A 24,453-nucleotide genomic window follows, 5' to 3' on the forward strand; every position below is an offset into this window, starting at 1 on the left:
GTCTGACTGCTCGTGCCAAGCTACCAAGGGGGTGAGCAGGGATTATTTTAGCTGCGTGGTTCCCTTACCCGGCCTAGAGTGACAGTCCCTTCTTGGACAGGGTGATAATATGTGTTAATTCTTGATCTGATTTATTTCTTGGTTTCACTGCTTGGACAGCTAATTGTTCGAAATCACCCTGTTGAAAATTCTCTTGTAATGATTTCCTCACTGGTCCCTCACCTTTACCCACCAATGTATGCAGGAGGTACATCAATATTGCCCTCTTTCTATGCTGACACACCTGGCTTAGGGTGTCGGGGTTTATTGTGAGATGGAACACTACCAATAGATTATGTCTCTTGACAGCGAGCCTCTGTACGGTTCTCATGTTGACAATATGCTTGAGAAAATAAAGGTTAAAGATGTAGCTAAATCTGTAGGTGTCCCACAATCCTTCATCTCGAGTCAGCCTTCTGGAAGCAGCAAACTGGTGGTGGCTCTCTGCTGCAAAAGAGTGAACCCCCTTCACTCCTTTATGAGTGGGCTGAAGCGCTCCTACTTTCATGAGAATACATCACCTCACATCAGGGGTGCTCTCCATTCTGGGGGAAGGTTCCACTACCCCTCCTCAACATCCCCATCCTGACGTAGTGTTTTTATTTCAGGCTACCTCCACCTCCTACAGGATGAGATTCGGGCAGTCTTACAGAAGGGGGCGATAGAACTAATGCCTGTACCAAAACAGCAAGGGGATGTATGCCCTCTACTTCTCAATCCCAAGAAAGGATAACAACCTCAGACCAAAACTCAACTTTTGTACAGAGTCCTCCTTTCAAAACATTTTCACTCTTCAGGGTGTCATCCCCCTTCAGCGCTAGCAACTTTATGTCCACGCTCAGTCTAAAAGATGCTTACTTTCATATCCCGATCAGCCAAGCTAAAGATCAATACATAAAGATCGTACCTCCTGTTTGTGGTAAGTGGACAACACTACCAATTCAAGGTGCTACCCTCGGGGTCACTACTGTTCCAAGGGTGTTCGTAATCCGCCTAGTGGTTGTAGAAGTGCACCTGCATAAAAACACTATTCACATCTTTACATACTTAGACGACCAGCTGATCTAGAGCTGCAGCAAATCACAATGCCTAGCACGCACTTAAAAAGCTAGCTCTCTGAATCACAACTTAGGTTACACTATGAATGCAAAAAAATCACATCTTCAGCCGCAAAAAACCCAAACCTTACTTAGGCCTGTTTCAGTGCAGTGATGAGCAGGGCATACCACTACAATCAGAGGATGACTGCGTTCCAGCAGCTGCTACATCTTCTTCAGACACACCATCCTACCGCTGTTCACACTTTCATGAAATAGCTGGGAGTGATGGCTCAATGCACAGCAGCTGCAATATGTGCCAGATTCTATATGTGCCCCCTTCAGCAACACCTCCAGAGACAATGGGCACAGGCAGAGAAGCATTGGGAGAATTGGAAATTACCAGAGTTCTTCATCCTTTGCTTTAGTGGACGAGCAACAATCTGTTACTTGCAATAACCTTTTTAAACTCCCTTTCTCAGGTGACGATCATCACCAGTATATCTCTATCATGGGGTGAGGTAGCTAATCTCCATGAATAACTGTCCAGGGACTTTATCACCCTCAGTACCAGGGATGCTACATAAACTACCTGTAACTATAAGCCATTAAGAGTTACATGCATCTACACCTGGTGCAGTTATGATAGCAGCGTTGAGTAGCAGACTGTCTCCTATGCATCTTTCACCCTTTCCCCTCCATACCTAGTATCACTCCAGTCTTGAAACTGGCTCTCGGTTCCTTTACTTCAACTAGCTCATGCATGTTACCCTAATCTGTAGAGTAAGGTAAGGATGCCCTCTTCCCTAATGGTAGCAAGGAAAATGAGCCTCTGTGCCCTTTTGTAAAGTAGGACAGTCATAACTGTGAAGTAGTGGGCTCTTCACACCCCTGAGCCCCAGTGCAACTGTACCTCCTTCACTAATGAGAGCTACTATCTTGCCATGTGGGCTGTATCTGCCCTTTGTTAAAAACGTGCCTCCATCTTGCCCTACCTGCTCCCCACCCTCTCTCTGAGCCCAAACTGCGCTGTCTTCTCTGCTTCAGTATTACCCTCTCTTGAGCTGCTCTGAGGCTTAAAGCAACCCTGGAATAGCAAGGGTGCACTTGGCCCCAATGTAATCCAGAATGGCTAGTTAAACAGCACAACTATAATTGGGGTTTAGTTGGCCGCTCACACCACTGGGCCCCAGTGCCACTGCACCTCTAGCACCAATGATACCTACAACGCTGTATCCTCTGACCACTCCATTTAGCCTCCACTCCTGGGCTTGTTATTGCGAATCACAGTGCATTCGGACACTTGAAAATATTTTACTCATGTTTTCAATGTGGGGAAGCGCTTTGCAGCCGGGGACTGTGAAGGGCAGGAGCCCTTTAAATTTCTTTCGTGCTCCCGCCGTCGCGGGAAGCGCTTTGCAGCCGGGGACTGTGAAGGGCAGGAGCCCTTTAAATTTCTTTCTCGCTTCCGCCGTCGCGGGAAGCGCTTTGCAGCCGGGGACTGTGAAGGGCAGGAGCCCTTTAAATTTCTTTCGCGCTCCCGCCGTCGCGGGAAGCGCTTTGCAGCCGGGGACTGTGAAGGGCAGGAGCCCTTTAAATTTCTTTTGCGCTCCCGCCGCGCGGGCAAAGCCCGGGCCAAGGGCGGGCCCGTCCTTGCCCGGAAGAGGCTGGGCTGGGCCCCCCCTCTTTCATCTGCTTTCCGAGGGCCCTAGCTTATAAAGGAAAGAGAAATACTAACCGGAATTGAGAAGACAAAGGAACTATCGTCCATCTTGACCCGGTCAGTGGCTTCTTTGGGAAACCTTGGGATTCGCATTCAGCCTTCGGTGGGACACCAAGTGTATGAATATCCCAGGAGCTACCATACGCGGGACAAACAAGTGACAAATTATCCTTTTATCTTTTCCTTTTTTTATTTCTTTCTTTTTTAAATTCTAACTTATACTCAAACAGATTGCTACCTGTCGGCAAAGTGTTCTCTATACATTTTACTTTCTGCCAATTCGTTTAATTATCTTAGATGGGGCGGTGCTATTTTGGTGCACACAATTAACTAAGTGTAACTTACCTTATATATAAATACCCCATTTTCCTCATAACGGATTTAGAGTGACATCACATAAAATATGCGGAAAAGGAAGCACTCAAAATTGAGTCACCCCCCAAGCTTAAAAGACAGTACCTCTATATTAAAATACATTTCAGGGGCCATGGGTATGATAGATAAACAAATTGCTAATGTAGAGGGGGAAATTCTGACATCCAAAGAACATAACACCCAATCTCCAACGGACGTGGTGATAACTGATGATTCTACAAGGTGTAATAATGAAGCACTGAACAGAGATGCAACAGATAAAAATGGATGCATTCAAAATATCTCAGACTCAATTCTCTCATTAGATGATCTTTCACCTGTAGCTAAACGCCAAAGGAAGCCGGCGCCAGAGAAGGCAGACAACACCTCTAAAAAATCTCTTAAGAATGATTCGGTACCCACACTCGATAGAAAGCCCCTAAGGAAGTCATCTCGGAAGAAACTTCCAATTAAACCAGTAGATACGACTAGATCTCTCCTAGCCAACCTCTGTGACCTAATAAATAGCATGAAATCATCATTCGGGGCCAAACTGGATTCCCTGTTGGAACGCTTAAAAGTAGTGGAGTGCAGGGTCGAGGCAGGCATGGGATTTGTAAAGTCCTTACACCCAGAGGCCTTACACGACCTAAAACAAAACCCAAGCTTAATATTGCCAAATTCGAATTTCGAGCGAAATTCTCAATCCATACCCCTAGATAAGGTTAATGACCCACACTCATTCCCAAATCTCTTGATTAAACCACAGGTACCATTCATATCAGCAAGTACTAGCCATATACACTCTACTCACAAGCCTCTAACCAGTATACAATCATTCCCACCAGTACCAACTACTAATCATAAACAAGTTTCCACATTGCCCAATACTCCCTCACTAACTAGGACAAATATTCCCCAAACAGACAAAGGAAGGTCTCATTTTATTGAAACAAGACCCCCGAACTCTACATACATACCTAGTGACCATTTACATCTTCCTCCGGAGGCAACTCCATACGTTGTGGTCCTGACAAATGTTCCCCCTATAGGTGATCAACACCGGGAAACGTGGCCGGCATTGAGGAATAAGGCCATGAATTGGATAGGAACACGTTTGGGTCCTGGGGGGGTGGGGGTCCTATTTAACGATATAAAAATGGTAAGAAGAGTCAAGTGGATAGGAAACAGGGAAAAAGTAGTGGAAGGAGACTGTGTGGTTCTTTCATTCAAGACCCCAGACTTGGTGCATAGTATCATCCACAAATTAGATGCTAGACAAGCCACTTGTCAAGGAATTTCACTGCTACCCTTGGGTTTCTTTTATCCAAGATCTTCGGGGCGCAATGTTAGGAATCTACAACCCTTAAATGAACAAGTACCAAATACCCTGGACCACAGTCCTCTTAGTAATAGATTTCAACCTCTTACAACGCTAGAAGATTTGGATTGACTAAACAGGAACAGGATAGATTTTCCATATGATCCTGCCCTGGATGTAAATAAAGAAAGGCCTACCGAGAATAGGGGAGATGTATTCCGCGAGAAGGTACTTGATAGGAACATCATAGACATCCGTTTGAATCAGGGAAACCAACTCCCTCCAATAATCTATACTCAAGATGATGTACCACCCTTACCATCTATAGAGGAGGCGCACCCCCAACCTTATCAATATATGGGAACAACTATACTTTACTGGAATGTGGCAGGCCTAACTAATAAGATCAATAACGAGCTTTGGGTGAATTTCATTGGGGATTTTCCTTGTATCTGTCTTCAGGAGACTTGGACATTAAATCCAGTCCACATAAATGGGTACAAGACATTCCATACACCAGCTGTACAGGCCAATCACGGCAGGCCAAAGGGAGGCCTATGCACATATATCTCAAACAAGGCATGGCTACGTAACCCAAAAATGCAAATCACAAAAACCTATTATCAAATGATTGAATGCAATTTGGATCAGAACACGCACCTAGTACTCATCAACTTCTATAATAATGCAACGCATAGAGAAGTCCCCAAAATTTTAACAGAGATGGGTGAGGACCTAGAGGAAATATGTGCGAGCAACAGACATGAGACTCTTATTATATGGGGGGACGACTTTAATGTACATCTTTGCAAGGAACCCACAGGAAAGGTGTGTGGTTGGGATACCGAAGACATCGGCGTAGGACCGCACTTTTCACATACCATTCAAGGAGAGGCAATGAATTCAGTGGCCCAAAAACATAATTTGTCTCTTGTAAATGAATTACTTCCCAAAGAACTACAGCTTAAACCAACTTTTAATGGAAGGGGCGTAAATACAGTTATTGACTATATTTTAATGTCAACACACTTTGTACAGTATTTTACTAATTACATAATTCACGACATCGCAATAAGCGACCATTTCCCTCAAAGCCTGGAACTCTCATTAATCCCTGCCACACAGGCCAAAGCCAGAGAGGCAACAATGGTAAATGATATTGTACTAGCCCCGGTAATGGTTATATACTGAGATGGACTCAGACTGACCCTCAGGCATTATTAAAAGATATATTACGTGAACATACTCAAGTGTTCCTTGATTGCCTTAGTGATGACACGGCCCCAGGACAATGTCTAAGTGCTTTCCAACAGATAACCTACGCCGTAAAAAAAGCCCTCACGTCTAGGACAGGAGGGGCAGGGGGCAAGAAAAGGGAAACCGGCTGGTTTGACCACGATTGTACGAAAGAGCACACAAGACTAAAAAAAGCCCTAAGTGCCCCCATAAGATGTCAGACCGAAATACGTACCTGCAGACTGGCATACAAGACAGCCACAAAAAAGAGGAAACTCGCTTTGAGAGGGAAGTCATGGGACAATCTACACAGAGCTAGTCTGACAAAAGACAATGCCCTCTTCTGGAAAATAATAAATACTCCCGTTCTAGGGGACAATAATACCCCAAGAATGGAAATTGCAATTTCGGAAGAGGACTGGATCACGTACTTTTCTAAGATATACTGTCAACCCAATGACAGAGTTCCTCTGGACCTTCTAAAAGTCCCACACCATGAGGAAGATCGACACCTAGCAGTATCACCTCAGTTTACCTTAGAGGAGGTAGTAGAAGCTATAAACACAAGCAAAGCCGGGAAAGCGCCAGGGCCCGATGGTGTTCCAATTGACCTATATAAAGCTAACACCGACTTATGGGGCCCTCTATTGATGCAGGTACTGAGGGCCATTTGCACACAAGGCCCACCATCAACATGGCGCCATTCTATCATCATACCCATATACAAAAAGGGGGATCGCCTTAACCCAGCCTGTTATAGGCCAATTTCTCTCCTCGATACATCAGCCAAATTAGCGGGGAGAATAATCCTAAATAGACTCCAAATATGGTCGGAAGAAAATAACATTCTATCCCCAGTGCAGTATGGCTTCCGCACAGGACTAGGTACAGTGGAACAGGCTCTGAACTTAACTATCCTAGTGGGGAAGTATACGAAGACCAGAGAGGGTAATTTGCACCTGGCCTTTATAGATTTGTCCTCAGCATTTGACTGTGTTTTGCATGAAAAGTTATGGGATATTCTAATAAGCATGGGGGTCGAACCAACGATAGTCCATTTCATAAGAGATCTGTATACTGGGTGCAGAGCAAGTGTAAGGTACGGGATGAGAGGGGAATGCACTAAGTCTTTTGGCATATACAGAGGGGTGCGTCAAGGCTGCGTTCTCGCACCACTTCTATTTTCATTATACATAAACAATCTAGAAAGTGAATTGATAAGCAATTGTAAAGACCTTCCACAAATAGGCAATCGCCCTGTCCCTGCACTCCTTTACGGAGATGATGCAGTACTCATGGCCAGGACACCGCTAGCCCTTCAGAAACTCCTAACCACTTGTATAAATTACATGACAGCCCTGGGCCTCACAGTCAACCGTTCGAAAACGTTCATAATGAACTGTGGCAGGAAACTGAGCAAGTCCTATAAAATCACTATTCACGAGGACAAGGTGAAGATAGCTCCCACCTTCTCATATTTGGGCATAATGTTCGATAAACAGGCCACCTGGGCACACTGCGTGAAAACAAAAAAAGACCAGATTATTAAAACAACGGCGGCCTTGAAGATTTTTTCCAAAAAACTAGGGGGGATCTCCCCGTCAAACATGGTAAAAATCTACAAGGCCAAATGTATCCCGGCGGCTACTTATGGAGCATGTATCTGGGGGTATACGAACTGCCATGCGATTCAGTTGGTGGAAAATGACTTCCTGAGATACCTGCTAATGGCACCAAATAGCACGTCATCATATATTAGCCGTTCGGAACTAGGGGTCCACTTTGTAACTGATCTAATTAAGATACAGCCTCTACTATTATGGCATAAAGTGTGGACCACTGAGCATACCGGATTAAACCAGGCCATACTATCCGACTGCATGAATCTAACACACTCGCTTAGAGTTCCCTGGCTAAGATATATTATGACCTTTTTTAAAAATATGGGCTGCGAAGCATATTACCAAAACCCACAATCACTGGAAAAAATAACCAGGAGAGATTTGAGGGCTCTGACTTTGAAGCACTTGGACGAACAGAGATGGGAAGTGGAATCAAAAAAATCTACAGTAATGTCTAACCAACTAATTCTGTCGACGGATGCAGTCCAGCCCTACTTAGTAAGCGTGGTAAATCCCCGACATCGATTTGTCCTTAAGAGATTCCGCTTAAATATCTTCCATCGGCTAGTAACCTTTCCGATTATGTTCGACTGGAGTACAGTTTTGAGAGTATGTCCATGTGATGCAAAAGCTCCCCAAACTGCAATGCATGTGGTCCTCTTTTGTAAATTTTATGATATTCCAAGAAAACGTATTTTATTGCCTTTTTTAAGATCGACTAATTTGCGTCAGTGCCGCGACGCGTATTTCAGCTTACAGATTTTATCCTCTATTGAAATGTGTGGAATTTTAGCAAACTTTTTATGTACAGTACTCTGTGTAAGGAAGTCTATGGGCGTACTGAACTAATTTTATTTGAAAAATTTGGAATTTCCGGTAAACTCCTTACTCTCCAGAAAATACTGTAATTGAACTCGATTTTGCACTGATGTAAATTTATCAAGTTTTATATACCTGTCCTTGAATGAATTAACGATGTGTTTTATTATCTTCCCTATTTATTTATAATTTTTCTTATACATATTTATCAATGTACTATTGCTTGATACTTTTATGGCCTGTTGAAAGCCGAATAAAGTCTGTTTGATAATGATGATGAATGTGGCGTACACTGAACGAGATTGTCTGGCGTCTTTAAAAACAAATGTTCGATGGCATGTGTAGCTGCAGATACACATGCTATCCATATCCATTCCGACATCTGGTGTTGGACTCGGAGTGTTACAGGTTGTTTTTCTTTGAAGAAGTGTTTTCGGAGTCACGGGATCAAGTGGTGACTCCTCTTGGTTCCGTTGCGCATGGGCATCGACTCCATTGTTAGATTGTTTTCTTTCCGCTGTCTGGTTTGGACGTGTTTCCTTTCGCTCTGAGATTTCGATTTGGAAAACTTTAGAAAACCTACCCTTTCGTCGGTATTGTCTCGATCGCGTTCTCCATCTAGCATCGAACCGGTGGTACTGTCAGAAAAGCACTTGGCTTGCCCTTCGGGGCACGTGCGCCCAATTTGGGCCGACCGCGTGGAGAGCCTGATTGATCAGACTCCATTCCGATTCTGCCCTTGGTGCCACGGCAAGTACCCATATACAGACCAGCATTTGGTTTGCAACTTGTGCCTTTCTCCAGACCATCGGAAAGAAAACTGTGAGGCTTGTCGATCGTTTAGATCAAAAGAGAGTTTTAGAGATCGTTGAGCACGATGGCTTGAAATGGCGTCAAAGAGCAGTTAACATCTCAATGTCACCAAAGAAGAGCAGGCACAGACAGCAGTCTCTATCCGAGACACAGACTCTGAACAGGAATCTGAAGGCGACAGACCCATCACAGCTGGCCAGGATGTGAGTACATCTACCCCTGCACCCCGACACAAACATCCTAAGGCCTTGGGTACACCACTGCCGGAAGGCCATGGTTCGGCCCGAAAAAAGACTGTCGGCGACCACCCTCCGGGTTCTGCACCGAAAAAGGCCACTTCTCCGACTACTTCGTAGTCGAGTAAAACTATAAAGGACTCCATTTTGGACTCCAGCAGGAAACACCAAGTTTCGGAGTCAAAAATTCGAAAGGCATCTTCGGAGCCGAGACCTTCCACAACATTTTCGATACCGAAAAAACAACACACTTCAGAACCGAAAAATACATCATATACAGAAGAGCGAGGACTTTCCAAGAAATTACGAGAAAGTCATAAAACCTCTGAAGAAGAGTCGGACATTGAGCCCATTCTACAAATTATGGATGAGAGACAATCTAGAATACACATCCATAAAGAGACAGGGAGAATTATTACAGCACCTCCTCTAAAAACAAAGATAAAGCTGTCATTCCAAGAAGAACTGGACACTGCACAGCCACCAGCTAAAGTGCAAAAGCAAAAAGAGAAGCCAGTACCTCCTCTGTGTTCTCCTCCTCATTCTCCACAGCTGTCTCTCCTCACACCAGCCCTCCACCAATGCCTTTTTAGTCGCAAGAAGACATAATAGATCCATGGGACCTTTATGATCTGATCCCATCCGAGATAACAACCCAAATACCTACCCATCCAAACCATCTCCACCTGAGGATACCACAGTATACAACCAGGTCATAACCAGGGCTGCTGCTTTTAATGGGGTAACAATGCACACTGAACCACTGAAAGAAGATTTTTTGTTTAGTACATTATCTTCAACACATTCCAGGTACCAATGCCTCCCAATGTTACCAGGCATGGTAAAACACGCAGACCACATTTTTTATGAGCCTGTGAAAACCAGAATCATCACACCTAGAATAGAAAAGAAATATAAGCCTGCATCCTCTGACCCAGATTATATTACTCATCAGGTGCCTCTAGTTAGTGTAGCATGAAAGAGGGCAAATAGCCAGTCTTCAGGAGACGCACCCCCCCCCCGATAAAGAGAGCAGGAAATTTGACGCTGCAGGGAAAAGAGTTGTGTCCCAAGCAGCAAATCAATGGAAAATAGCTAATTCTCAAGCATTACTAGCCCGCTATGATGGAGCTCATTGGGATGAGATGCAGGATATCATACAGCATCTCCCAAAAGAACACCAAAAGCGGGCACAACAAGTAGTAGAGGAAGGGCAAGCCATCCGTATCAATCAAATAAGATCAGCCCTTGATGCCGCTGATACAGCTGCAAGGACCGTTAATACAGCGATTACCATCAGAAGAAATGCATGGCTACGCTCCTCTGGTTTTAAACCAGAAATCCAACAGGCTGTATTAAGCATGCCTTTTGATAAAAAGCACCTCTTTGGCCCAGAAGTAGACACTACAATAGAGATATTACGAAAAGACTCTGATACAGCAAAGGCAAGGGGTGTTCTGAATACTACACCATATAGGGGGTCATTTCGTAAGCCTCCGTTTCGAGGAGGTTTTAGAGCACAATCCTCTGAGGCTTCTACCTCACAAACAAAACAACCATATCAAACCCAGTACCAGCGAGGTGGCTTTAGAGGAACATACAGAAGTCAATACTCTAGAAATAGAAGTCAATTCCAAACCTCTAAACAACCAACAACACAACCAAAGCAGTGACTTCCTTCCCTCCCTTCCACTCCACACATCTCCTGTGGGGGGGGAAGACTACAGTAGTTCCACTCTCATTGGCAAAATATCACCACAGACAACTGGGTATTATCAATTATCCGCAATGGCTATTGCCTAGAATTGATAAACACCCCCCAAATATTCCACCAAGATATCACAAGTTATCCCCAGAACATACAGTTCTGTACAAGAGGTTCAATCTCTACTGCTCAAACAAGCAATACAATTAGTTCCACAGTCTCAACAGGGAACAGGGGTATACTCACTATACTTCCTAATTCCCAAAAAAGATTGCACCCTCAGGCCAATGTTAGACCTCGGGCCCCTCAATTTTTACATCTTATCCGAACATTTTCACATGGTAACTCTGCAAAATGTTATTCCACTGCTACAATAACAAGATTTTATGACGGCCCTAGACCTCAAAGATGCGTATTTCCACATACCCATCAACCCAGCTCACAGAAAATACCTCAGGTTTGTCATACAAGGAAAACACTACCAGTTCAAAGTGTTACCCTTTGGCATAACAACAGCTCCAAGGGTGTTCATAAAGTGTCTAGCAGGAGTGGCAGCATACTTAAGAAGACAACACATCTATGTCTTTCCATATCTGGACGATTGGCTAATAAAATCAAACAATCGTACACAGTGCCAAAAACATACACGTTACGTGATAGAAATTCTGCACACACTAGGATTTTCTTTAAACTTCCAAAAGTCACACCTTCAACCAGCACAAGCACAACCATATTTTAGGTGCAATCCTAAATACTCAACTAGCTCTAATGTATCCAAATACACAAAGGATACAGGCTTTCCAAAACCTAATTCCACTTATACAGCCAAATCAACAATACACTGTAAGATTTATCATGAAGATCTTAGGAATGATGGCATCTTGCATAGCAATAGTTCCACATGCAAGATTAAACTTGAGGCCCTTACAACAGTGCCTTGCAAAACAATGGTCACAGACAAACAGTCAACTTCAAGATCTAGTGTTGATGGACCGCCAAACACATATGTCCCTTCAATGGTGGATTTGCAGCAATTTAATAAAGGGGCGGTCGTTTCAAGACCCTGTGCATCAGACCATAATCACAACAGATGCATCAATGATTGGTTGGGGAGCTCACCCAAACAATCACACCATTCAAGGGCAATGGGATGTCAAACAGAAACAGCTACACATAAACCACTAGAGTTATTAGCTGTATTCCTTGCCCTAAAAGCAATTCATCTTCTCAAACAAAAGAATGTTCTTATAAAAACAGACAACATGCCAACCATGTATTATCTCAACAAACAGGGAGGGACACATTCATCTCAGCTATCCCTTCTAGCCCAAACAATTTGGAAATGGGCAATTCACAATCAAATTCACCTAATAGCACAGTACATTCCAGGGATAGACAATCAGTTTGCAGATGTCCTCAGCAGAAATCACCAACACATACACACATGAATGGGAGATCCACCCCAAGTACTTCAAAGGTACTTTAAAAGGGGGGGGAACACCAGACATAGATCTATTTGCAACAAGCGAAAACACAAAATGCCAAAACTTCGCATCCAGATACTCACATCCCCAATCCAGGGGCAATGCTGTATGGATCAATTGGTCAGGGATATTTGCTTACTCTTTCCCCCTCTCCCACTCCTTCCATCTCTGGTCAACAAGTTGCGTCAAACGTCACTCAACGTGATACTCATAACACTAACATGGGCACTTTAGCCTTGGTACACAACACTACTAGACCTATCTGTAGTACCTCACTCCAAACTGCCAAACAGACCAGATTTGTTAACACAAAACAAAGGTCAAATCAGGCCTCCAAACCCAAGTGCTCTGAATCTAGCGATTTGGCTCCTAAAGTCATAGAATTAAGATACTTAAAACTTCCATCTGAATGCATGGAAGTCATTAAACACGAAAACCCACTACTAGACAGTGCTACGCAAACAAATGGAAAAGATTTGTCTACTATTGTCAATCTAAAACTGTATATCCTCTTACAGCATCTATACAAGATATTGAATGTTACTTACTTCATTTACAAAAATCTAATTTGGCTTTTTCCTCCATAAAAATACATCTTACTGCAATATCTGCATACTTACAAACTATTCAACATAGTTCTTTATTCAGAGTTCCTGTTATTAAGGTCTTCATGGAAGGATTAAAACGCATCTTTCCACCTAGAACACCACCAGTTCCATCATGGAATTTAAATATTGTACTTACAAGACTTATGGGACCTCCTTTTGAACCCATGCACTCTCGTCAAATTCAATTTCTAACATAGAAGGTTGCCTTTCTTGTGGCTATTACTTCTTTAAGAACAGTTAGTGAAATTCAAGCATTCACTCTTGAAGAACCTTTTTTCCAATTACACAAACATAAGGTTGTACTAAGAACAAATCCAAGATTTCTACCAAAAGTAGTATCTCCTTTTCACATCAATCAAACAGTGGAATTGCCAGTCTTCTTTCCACAGCCAGATTATGTGGCAGAAAGAGCTCTTCATACCCTAGATCTTAAAAGAGCTCTTATGTACTATATAGACGTAACTAAACAGTTTAGAAAAACAAAACAAATTTCGTAGCTTTCCAACAACCACATACAAGCAGTCCTATATCAAAACAAGGTTTAGCCAGATGGATTGTTAAATGTTTACAAACATGTTATGTCAAAACAAAAAGACAACTTTCAATCACTCCTAAAGCACATTCTACTAGAAAGAAGGGTGCAACAATGTTTTTTTAGGACACATACCAATGGTAGATATATGTAAAGCAGCTACCTGGTCAGCCCCTCATACATTTACTAAAAACTACTGTGTTGATGTTTTCTCACAACAACAAGCCACTGTAGGACAAGCTGTCTTAAAAACATTATTTCAAACAACTTCAACTCCTATAGGCTAGCCACCGCCTTTTGGGGAGGACTAACTGCTTTGTAGTCTATGCATAGCAGGTGTATCTGCAGCTACACATGCCATCAAACAGAAAATGTCACTTACCCAGTGTACATCTGTTTGTGGCATGTAGTGCTGCAGATTCACATGCACACTCCTTCCTCCCCTGGGAGGGGGGGTTCCCCCTGTGTTGCTCAGGCTCTGTTCACTGCAGAGCAAGGGTAACCTGGGTGGGAACTGGGCATTATTAGCCTTGCTGGTAGTAAAGCATCCTTAAATTGGGTACTCTAGCTGTCATACACGGGGCCTCAGTCAGTGCCACTTCAGCTGCTACACTAATGAGAATAATGGTCATAGAAAAAGCAAGCCCACATATCTCAACCCCTTCCTCAGGGCACCTCTCTGAGAAATTGTCTCGGTCCATTTGTAAATTAAAAAATTGTCTCCCTTGTCATTCCCTCTCCTTTCGACCATCTCTGATGATATCTATTAATCTCACTCATTTCCCTCCCTCAACAGTACTGAAAGGGCATCTGCATATAAACAGAGGTCAATGTTGGTGGGATCTGTGGTGAGCAACGTGTCTGTGCTTTTCTCATTTTACAAAAACAGTTCTCCTACTTTTTGGTTAAAAAATGACCATACCTAGTCAGTTAATGCAAACCTTGATGCGTCTCTGGATGAAAATAAAGGGGGTATTGTGTCTCCTGTACTGCTAAGCTGAGAGCCGGTCAGAGTGCAAAATAAAACTCCAAGTCGTGCCCCAATATCAAAGCTCAGAACGCATACTACTCAGTACACAAGTAACATACCAGCACATGAAAAACCAGTAGCTCAGTTGTTTACATTTGAGACCGCTTTGCTTTGCCAATACTTAGTAAATTGCAATTACATTTCAAAGTCTTTACTTAAATAAAATACGCAATGTGTATACAGTAACATTGATAGAAACCTTATCAAAGCCAATAGGTCCCCAAGGTGAGATCATGTACCACATTCCTTTGCCTTGTATCAATCTATGCTACACACATTTGGGCCAGGCCGTCCACCCAACCTCTTTGCCATTCTTGGATTGCAGGCCATGCTCCGTTATGTACTGGGCTTAATTTGCAGTTTGCCAGACTTTATGTAGATTCATCAAACAGCTCCAGTGGATGAAAACTCATATTATTCCTTCTATCTTTGCCCCTCAGTTAATAAGGGTGCTAAAAACATAACCAACTGAACCTAAACAAATGAAATGTCTGGGAAATTTTAAGCAGATTAATCAGACTTTGTTTTTAAAAAATTACCTCTTCTTTGTCTGCACAATATTGTGGAGGCAAAGCACTCTAAGTCTTTGCCACATTGTGTGCAGATCTATCAAACGTGGCAAATTTCCTAATGGACTACATATGTTTTGATTTCTTCTCTATAACCGTATTCCCCTCCTTTCCCCAACGATGTCCCACCACGTTGGATTGGTAAAATGTATTGGATGAACTTGCTAAATGTCTGCCACATTTACTGAGAAGTCATTAAACCATGATAAAGTTATAAGCAGATTAAATGTTTTTTTGCCATTGACCCCCAATTTAGTGGATTGGCACAAAACTCAAAACTTCTCGAGGCTGGTCTTTGACACACTCCAAATCCTCAAGGAGAGCATTAGAAACATAAGAAGTTGAAGCAAAGTTCTGTTCCTTTGTGCCATTTCTGTCCCCTGAAGAAGAGCGTGTGCAGCCCCAGTGGTCCTGATCCCACTCCAGCTCCTGAAGTTGGCCGACTTCAGAGTTGATTTTGCAGCTGGTTCTGGCACAACCTGAGTTTCCAGGGCATTCACCCATGCTTTGCCAAATCCACAAGTTTCACTCTGCAGTGCTTTGGCTCTTCAGTTCTTTACCAACTTCCCCAGGCCTGTCTTTGGGCCCTTGAAGCCGAGGGGCTGCCACTTGGATTACCACCTGTAGGTTCAGCCATGGTGCCAGCTGGCCCATCTTTGCTGATTCCACTCACTGCTCCAGTACTGACAACGCACTCTACACCCTTACTCAATCCAGGTACGGCCACATTGATGTCAACTTCACCACTCAAAGAGGTGGCCTTGATGGTCCTTTCCAGCGCAGACTCAGCGTTGCTTCGAATTCAACAAAGGCTTCAACAGGATCCGACAGAGGTTTCTGCTCTAGCCTTATCACTAGACCGACAACACTCCTCACATCCTTTTTTTGGCACAGTCACTGACAGTGATCCTGATCAAGGTAATGAGTTGACCCATGACAATTGGTATGCAGACTTGAAAAATGCTAGACACCTTCCCGGAGTCCCCCCTTTCCTCCCCTCCTGGCCCAGCCATGGAAGAATCTGCCTCATACACCATGGTCATAAGTAGGGCAGACTAAGTCCTTGATCTTCACCTACCCACTATGAAGGTCCAAATGAACATCCTGACCCAAGACCTTCAGTCTGGCCAGACTTCTAAGCCTCTTGTCCCCTTCAATAAAGCCCTGATGGATACATTCTAGGGGCATCTGCCAAACCATCTACCGGACCTCCAGTTAACTGGCAATGTGCCAGGCGGCACTGCCCTGTCTCAGGTGACCTTGCCCTTCTCTTCAAGATAATTATGTAGGACAAGATTCCGCTAGCCTAACCAACCTTAACAATTTCCTCACCACTCCCCCAGACTGGAAATCTAAGCAAATACAGACTTATGGGAAACACTTGTTCTCCTCTGTTAGTTTGGCTCTGCAGTCGATCAACACCTCATGTTTACTGGGCTCTTAAATTCTGCCAATTTGGGTCTCGTGGTGCATGGCCTCCTCGGTGTTCCAGAATACCTTTGAACGATTTAAAGAGAGGAGGGCCACTACTTGCTCTCTGGGTGTTTCCGCTCAGCCTTGGCAGCCAAACCTCCAACGTTCCTTTTCACGGGAGAGGCCTTGTACCCACTGCCCCAATAGACAAATTCATTGTGCCGCTCAGTCCGCTCTCAACCCTCCCCACTCCCGCAGCCCCACCTTCAAAGCATCTTTAGTGTACCCCTTACAGGGTCACAGCCAATTGATGAGAGGCAGAATCAACTGATTCTATCGGACCGGCAAGTGATCACATCAGACTGGTGGGTCCTCCAAATTATTCACAAAGGCTATGCCTTACTCTTCCTTTTGTCTCTGCTGCACCCTCCACCATTTATCCAATAACTGACTGAGGACCATCTGTACGTTTTGCAGCAGGAAGAGCAAGCCCTTTTGGCCAAAGGAGCTACTGAGGGGGTTCCAGCGTGAGAAGTAGGATGTGGTTGTTATCCCTGCCATTTTCTGGTGCCCTAGAAAAACCAATGTCTTCGGTCGCCCTGGTCCAGGTCATGTCTGCCTTCAACCCTGGAGATTGGGTGTTGGTGTTGGCCTTGCATAATGCCTATTTACATATGTCCATCCTGCCGGCCCGTTCTGTGCACAACCTTTCCCCTCTAAGGAGAAGGAGAGCCTCCATCAGATCGACCCTAAGAGAACAGCTAGTTTCTGCATAGATGGCAACAAAGACCACCAGGTGGACGATCAGCTCCTTGTCGGTTTGCCCTAGTGAAGAAAGACAAGGTTGTACAGATGCATACCATCTGAGGCTGGATCATGCTCTGCATTAAAAATCTGTTACGCACTGGTGAAGAAGCAGCCTCAGGAAGGAATGCATGCCCACTCCACAAGGGCCAGAGCATTACTACTGCATTTGAAAGTGGCATCCCTGTCCTAGACATCTGCCAGGCAGCTACTTGGGCATCCATCCATACTTTCATGAAGTACTATTGGTTGGACACCCAAGTCCACTGAGAAGAGCACTTTTCCCACTCGATCCTGCAGGACTTTCTGATATGAGTCCATCCACAGCCTCATCTCCCTTAGGTACTGCTTTAGTATCTTCAAAAGGTGAGGAATCTGTGGCTAGAAGTCTCGATCAGAAGAACTAGTTACCGTCTGTAACACTATCTGGCAGAGACTCGATCTGGCTGCAGATTCTTCATCGAATTGCCTGTCCTTCCTGTTCTGTGGTTGGATTTTTCCCCTTTAATACTTTCCCACGCTTAGTAATCTTCACAAAGATGTATGGGTCTGCTTTTATGGCTCTGCATCTGGTGGCAGAAACAGTTGTGAAAGTAGCTGACATCCGCACACAGGAGTGGCACTTTCATAGGCCCCGCACGACATTTGAGGAGTGGTACTGCATCAATGAGGAGCTATGTGCCATCGTCTGGCACGGAGGTACAGATTCCTGGATCTGGTCTGACACCTGGGGAGTATTCAAAAGTTGAAAAATCTGCAGCTGGATTGCCACTCTCCTAGAAAGAGCGTTACCAGTAACAAGTTCACCAGGTTGCACCATAAATCATGATGTTGAGATGTATTTTTGTAAAAAAAAAAAAAAAATTATAAGGCTTTGATTGTTAATCTTTACAGTCCTGAGGAAGAGTTTTGTACTGTGCATCATGTGTTGTCTCCATGTACCTTATGATCTATAGCAACTAGCTCTAAAGAATGTTTCAACTGGATTAGGATGTTTGGTGTTTTAAGTGAAGTGAATCTGTTCACATTGTATCAAGACAAAAGTGACAAAGCTGTTTGTAAAGTTAAGAAGACATTTTTTTAATGATACAATATATTTTCAATTCATTGGTGTTGACTAGTGATGCAGCTGACAATTAATTGACACTAGTAGTGATTCTGCTTGCGAGTTTGGTCTTTCCATGTATTCATCCAAATCTCACTGCCTTGTGTTCTGTTTTTCCATAGAAATGAATTTAGAATGCCCTGTGTGTAAAGAAGATTATAAAGTAGCAGAGCGGGTTCTACAGTTACCCTGCAATCACTTTTTTCACAGTGATTGTATTGTACCCTGGTTGGAGCTGGTAAGTAGTTCAGTTTAAAGGATGCATGATTGCTCATGGCTGTCCATTTTGGCATCAGTATTATTTTCTACTTATTTTAACTTTATTTATAATTAATACTTTTTTGGATGCTGGACATAAGTATTCAATTCAAATAAACTTTATTCAACAGATGTGGTCATAAAAGCATACATAAATAAAACAAGAGCAATACATTTGACCAAAAATGGAACATTAAAAAAGCATTTAAGACTCATGTAGAATACATGGTGATAGGACCATATAAGACAATAAAATACCAAATTTGTAGTTAAAAACCAGAAAGAGGAAAGAAAAGAGGTGAGAAACCTGTGAGGATATATTCTGTTCAAAATAAAATAAAAGCACAAAAATAAAAAACATTAATCAAATATTTAAAATCACCTAACAGTCTCATACGGCTGTAGATATAGAATCCGCCTCTGTCATTGATAAAATACATTAATTTCCTGTGTCTAAGCATAGCCCATAACAATTTTGACATGATGTGGCAAATATATATGGTTGGCAAAGACGTAAAAACACACAAGCTGGTCGACATTGTATCAAGTCCATGGATCTAAATAATGGCAGCCAAAATATCTTTCTTGGCGAGTTATACAATGCACAAAATAGAACCGTATGGAAAGTACTTTGCTCAGTAACCATGTTGCACGGGCATTTAGCCATAGGCCTCGACCAGTCATTTGTGGTTGAGTAAGTACTCAAATTAAGGGAAGATTCGCCCTTTTAGCTACGAAAGGCCAAGGCATCCCCGTCAGATAACCAGCTTCCTTTTCCTTAGTCGTAATTGGTCCAGTTCACAAAGCTTTTTTCCATGAGTAGAGATGAGTTTCTCCTGGAAACGCTGGTGTGAACCAAGCAAAAAGTCACAGTATTTTACGCTGGTGCACCCCATGCTAACTTGGGATTTAATACATCATTGTCCCATTGCACAGGTGCAGCTTAATAATAATTACTATCCCACTGCATAAAAACAATTGAATGAGGTAAGTAAAAGACTAATTGTAAATAAGACGAAGGGTAACGGGTATTGTTATGTTTAGGATAAATTTAGAATTAAGTTAAGTGATAGTGTGTGTGTTTTAGGATAAGGTGTTTTGTTGTGGGTTTGGAGTTGATGTAGGATTTAGGTTTAGCCTATGCCCTAAAGTTAGAGATAGTGTTATGTTTAGAGTTTGGGGTATGGTTCGTCTTTCAATCATGTTGTATTTTGCTTTAGGCAGTGCTTAATTTGTACCATTGTTCAGCCTTAGAACTCTCTCGAACCCAGGGACGTATTTGAATTGGCTTGAATTCAGGTAGCATTTACACACCCTACAGCATGGCTCTGTGCTCAAAGTCTGTTTGAGTTTATCCTCAAACCTAATGTCGCTCCGGCCCCTTTTTATCAGGACACAGAAGCTCTGCTGGACGAGCAGCTGTACAGTCAATACAAACACAGATGTGAGGACCCGATGGGCCCTCCATTGTAAGTACAGCGTGATGGCTGCATCCCAGGCAGCGGCCAGCGGCAAAGCTTCAGGGGGTGTCTGGGGTGTTACACCCCCCTAATATTTGTATTCTCTAGCAAATAGTTGGGTATAGGTGCTTTCAGTCGTGTACAGTGAGTGGCTGTTGACACACACACACTCTTCCTTGCTCTCTCTCTCGCGCTCTCTCTCTCTCTCTCGCTCTCTCACTCTCTTTTGAAGTTCTTGAAACTGTTGGTTATTTTACAACATATTGTATTTTAAGTAATCAGAACAATCCTTCCTATCACTTTCCTCTACCCCTTGCTCTCTCAGGCTCTTCTTCTCAAATAATATATTTGACCATGATATGCCAGCATGATTGTTAGGAAATCTGAAGCTGCCGCCGATCCAATATTGTATTGAGAGTGGAGGGAGGAGGTTTAGTAATTGCGTGTCCTGACTTTACTGTCACCACCTTTCCTAAATGCTAAAAATATAAAATATTTTTACATGTTTATGCAAAATAACATTTACAACTGTTTGGTCACGCTTTATTATACTCTCATGGGTGTCTGAATTACTGGTATTAATCCCAGATAAAGACAGCAAAAGATTATTGCCCACTCCACATTAGAACAGTGGAGCACGAAGGAAGGTGAGTATTTTCAAAACCCCTCCCCAGGTGGCTGGTCACTGTTTTATCCCAAATAAAGCGTTAGGAATAAAATACAGCCTACAATTCCTTGTTTTATTCTGTTTTCTTTCTGTTTCAGCATGACACGTGTCCAGTGTGTAGAAAGAGTTTAAATGGAGAAGACTCTACCAGGCAGACACCGAACTCTGACGCTTCTGCCAGCAGTGTCTTCAGTAGTGAAAACCAGCTGCATGATGGATGGCCTTTTTGAGAGCACTTGTTGAGCAGAGCTCTAGTCCTTCTTACTATCATTGTAAATTGTGTAAAAAGGTCGCTGGAATAGTGGAAATGACACCCGTCCACGATCGTCCAGATATTCTCGCCACAAGTGCTAACCTTTTCTGGACAGGAAATAAGTAGCATCTGCAGAATGAATACGACCACCACCAGAATGCAATTTAGTCCTAAAATCAAAGTCTTGAGTGATTTGCCTAATTTTATACTTGTGAAGACTTTAATCGGATGTGTTCCTTGAATGTGGTGGTCTTCTGACCTGCCATCCTGAATGTGTAGTCATTCATAGCTGTGGTGGTGCCTTCTCAGCAGGATAAGCAAGTCTCTGGTCCAAGTCTGCTTTTAGAGATAAACTGATGATTAAAGAAGGTTACTAGTTTTGATTTCAAAGTAGAGAAGCAGTCTATTCTAGTTCAGACTGTCCCCGAGCAGCAGTAATGTGGCAATAGACGGGATTTGGGGCAGATACTCTCTTCAGAGGTTAAATCTTCACTGCTGTTAAACTTTCCCAAAATAATGTGTGGTGGAAGTCCCAAGTCTCTGTAGTTATCAACTGTGTTCTCATACAGAAGTCCAAGTATATGGTCAGCATGCTTTGTGCCTCTTATCGCAGGCTGTTGCCTTCCAATTACCAATGTGATATGTAGATTTATGTCCTGTTTTGTGGACGTTTGACCTGAAAGGAAACTGCTGCTGCATCCAAGTCATGGGACCATAGGCACAGTTTCCTTCCATTCCTATGGTGTGAACGTAGGATGCGTCTGAAGCTAGTAAATACATATTTTAATGGCTCTATGTTGGTTGTAGAAGGCCATCCTCACAGTACAGTTTAAAGTTTTTCTGAGCCACGGGAAGTACCGTTCAGGTTTGCATGAGGAGTGTGTGCAAAGAACCAAAGCCCTATCACGTTTGCAGTCATCGGTTTCTTCTATTTTAGGCTTTATTATTTTGTTGGTACAATAATGTACTTTTCAAATTGAGAATAATTTCAGTCACGGGGTGGGAGGGAGGGAGTGCTTTGAAATTGAAATATTTATTTAAAGAGGAAAAACACTTTTGAAAGTTTAGCTTTATTGTGACGGCAAATTATTTTACGTTTCAATTAAACTGAAATTTACAGAAGCTTAATTGTTAGAATAACTTAACTGCTGTTTTCCCACTTTTGTGTCTTAGTTCTCAATATGATCGCTCCTCAGGTCTGTACAGATACTGCTCTGTTCCCATTCCTTGATTGTTGGAACTGAGAATTATGCCCATAACAGAAACAAACTATGATATGGATAGCGAATATTTGCGATGGTCTTTTAAAATCCCTTAAAGTTGCACATTTTTGATATATGTCGTGCTGTAGAAGTCCACTGAAGAATTAACACGGAGCCATGGACAGTAGAAATTGGACTGTTTAACTCTTGATTGGAATAGACATCCCTCCACCCAAACGTTTGATTTCAGGGATCCTGGCACATCATCTGACTATTCTATGTAGTCATACTGTCAACGCACCAGCTCAAGTGAGTGAGAGACTGCACAAACTTGATAGTTGCAGCTTCCAGTGTAAAATTACCTCCTCTGACATCTCTACATAAGTGGTAAAAATTAACCATAATTCTCCATTATTAGAGCTTAACTCACAGACCGAAACACCAGCACATTTTCTTTTACTTATTTTCAAAATGTTTAATTAAATATTTTATGTAACAATTTAGATGTCTTAGCCTATGTAGATTTTTTTAATTTTTCATTTTTTACTCCGACGTGAAGGAAAGAAGTATTGTCAAAACCAATAGGTCGCACCTTTGGAACCTGTTGGTTTTGCCAATGCGTTTTGGCTCTGCTGTACAGCGACAACAACAAAAAAAGTGCAATGTCTTGGTTGTGTTATTTCATAGCTGATGCACACATCACCACGTATGCACGAACCTATGAAAGGGTGCCACTTTTTGTATTTACCAATCCAAGATGGGTCGGTAAATAAATGTGAATTGGAGTAACACAAGCACTTTTTCTTGTTGTTTTTTTGGTAAGGTGGAAGGGCCACCAGCAATTTGCTTCTGTACACTCTGGTAGAATGTGGGGTGACAATAAAATAAAAATAAAGCCATGTGCAGGAAAAGGGGAAAACCAAAACATGATGTAAAGAACAAAACAGTACAGGGGAGACAAGCGTACAAGGGAGAGAGCACATTGAGAACTGTCAGAAGTACACAAGCGTAAACAGCACACACTGGGTATTTGCAGGGTGAGAATCGGAGAAGGGAGAGAGCTCCAAAATACATGCAGTCTCATGGAGTGCTTGACAGACAAACAACCTAGTTCCCTAAAAGTGAGCAGTGGAAGAATATGTTAGCCAATTATAGGGGTGGCTAAGAGACTAAGCTTTAGGGTAGGGACAAACAAAGATGGGGCAATCAAAGCCATTTAATAAGATGCAAGCACATACTATTGGCAAGAAAGCCAACAAATTGTAAGCAAAGCCAACCAGACATCGCAGCTGTCTGGTTTGCTAAAGACATCTTGGGGACATTCAGAAAGCTGAACTAGGAATGCATTCCGCTCATTGCTTGCCATTAGCTTTGTTGTTTGTAACTAACATTTTCTTGCTTTCCATTAGCTGGCTTTTTAGTTTCAGGCTGTCCAGCTTGAGTTCCAAGTTCTCCCTTTCTGTAAAGAGGCCTTTAAGTCTTGTTCTTATTTCGTAACATTTGCTGTGCATTTAAAGTCCGAGGTCAAATGTCAGGCACTGGGGATTGTATTCCAAGGGTTCTTGTTTAATTTTCTTTCTCTGAGTTTAAAGTGAGGAGATTTAGATGACAATCTTTCTGGATAATGGAGGTAGGAAAGAGTTTTTTTCTAGCACATGAGAAAATTTGAAAGAACTATGAAAGTATTTCAGAATATATCAGAATTGTGAACACAAATTAAACACATTTTTCGTTATTTCTGAAGTGTTTTGGAAACAAATATTTTAATATGATCAAAAAGTCATTACACGAGACAATGCAATTTCCATACATTTTCATCTGAGCTGTATAGTTTTATTAGTACACTGTATGTCTGTGCAAATGTAATTGTCATTTCAATTGAAAATGTGCTGTTTGTAATGGCAGGGTGCTACCACACCATGAGTACTCTACGCCGCTCCACACTGCTCCCTACAACTGCACTGTACTCTGCACCACTCCACGGCACTGAATTCTGCTCCAATCTATGCCACAGCACTCTACGTCTCTCTACTCTTTCCCACTCTACTCTATGCCAATGCACTCTTTTCTACCCTACTCCATACTATTGCACTCGTTGCCACTGCACCCTATACCACTCCAGGCCAGGCCACACTAAGCTATTCTACACAACCCCACTCTACG

The 24,453-nt window shown here is 42.8% G+C and overlaps 1 protein-coding gene across 1 annotated transcript in view; it reads left to right on the forward strand.

Annotated features, from left to right (window-relative positions):
• RNF115 (ring finger protein 115) overlaps positions 1-24,025 on the forward strand; it is a 109,972-nt gene extending 85,947 nt beyond the window's left edge. Inside the window, exons 8-9 of the mRNA XM_069217944.1 lie at positions 18,573-18,688; positions 20,934-24,025. Of these exons, the coding sequence (XP_069074045.1) occupies positions 18,573-18,688; positions 20,934-21,065 (248 nt within the window). The 3' untranslated portion in view covers positions 21,066-24,025. The remainder of the gene's footprint in view (positions 1-18,572; positions 18,689-20,933) is intronic.
• The last annotated feature ends 428 nt before the right edge of the window (positions 24,026-24,453 follow it).

The sequence above is a fragment of the Pleurodeles waltl genome, chromosome 12 (assembly GCF_031143425.1).
Source record: "Pleurodeles waltl isolate 20211129_DDA chromosome 12, aPleWal1.hap1.20221129, whole genome shotgun sequence".
Lineage (NCBI taxonomy): Eukaryota > Metazoa > Chordata > Amphibia > Caudata > Salamandridae > Pleurodeles > Pleurodeles waltl.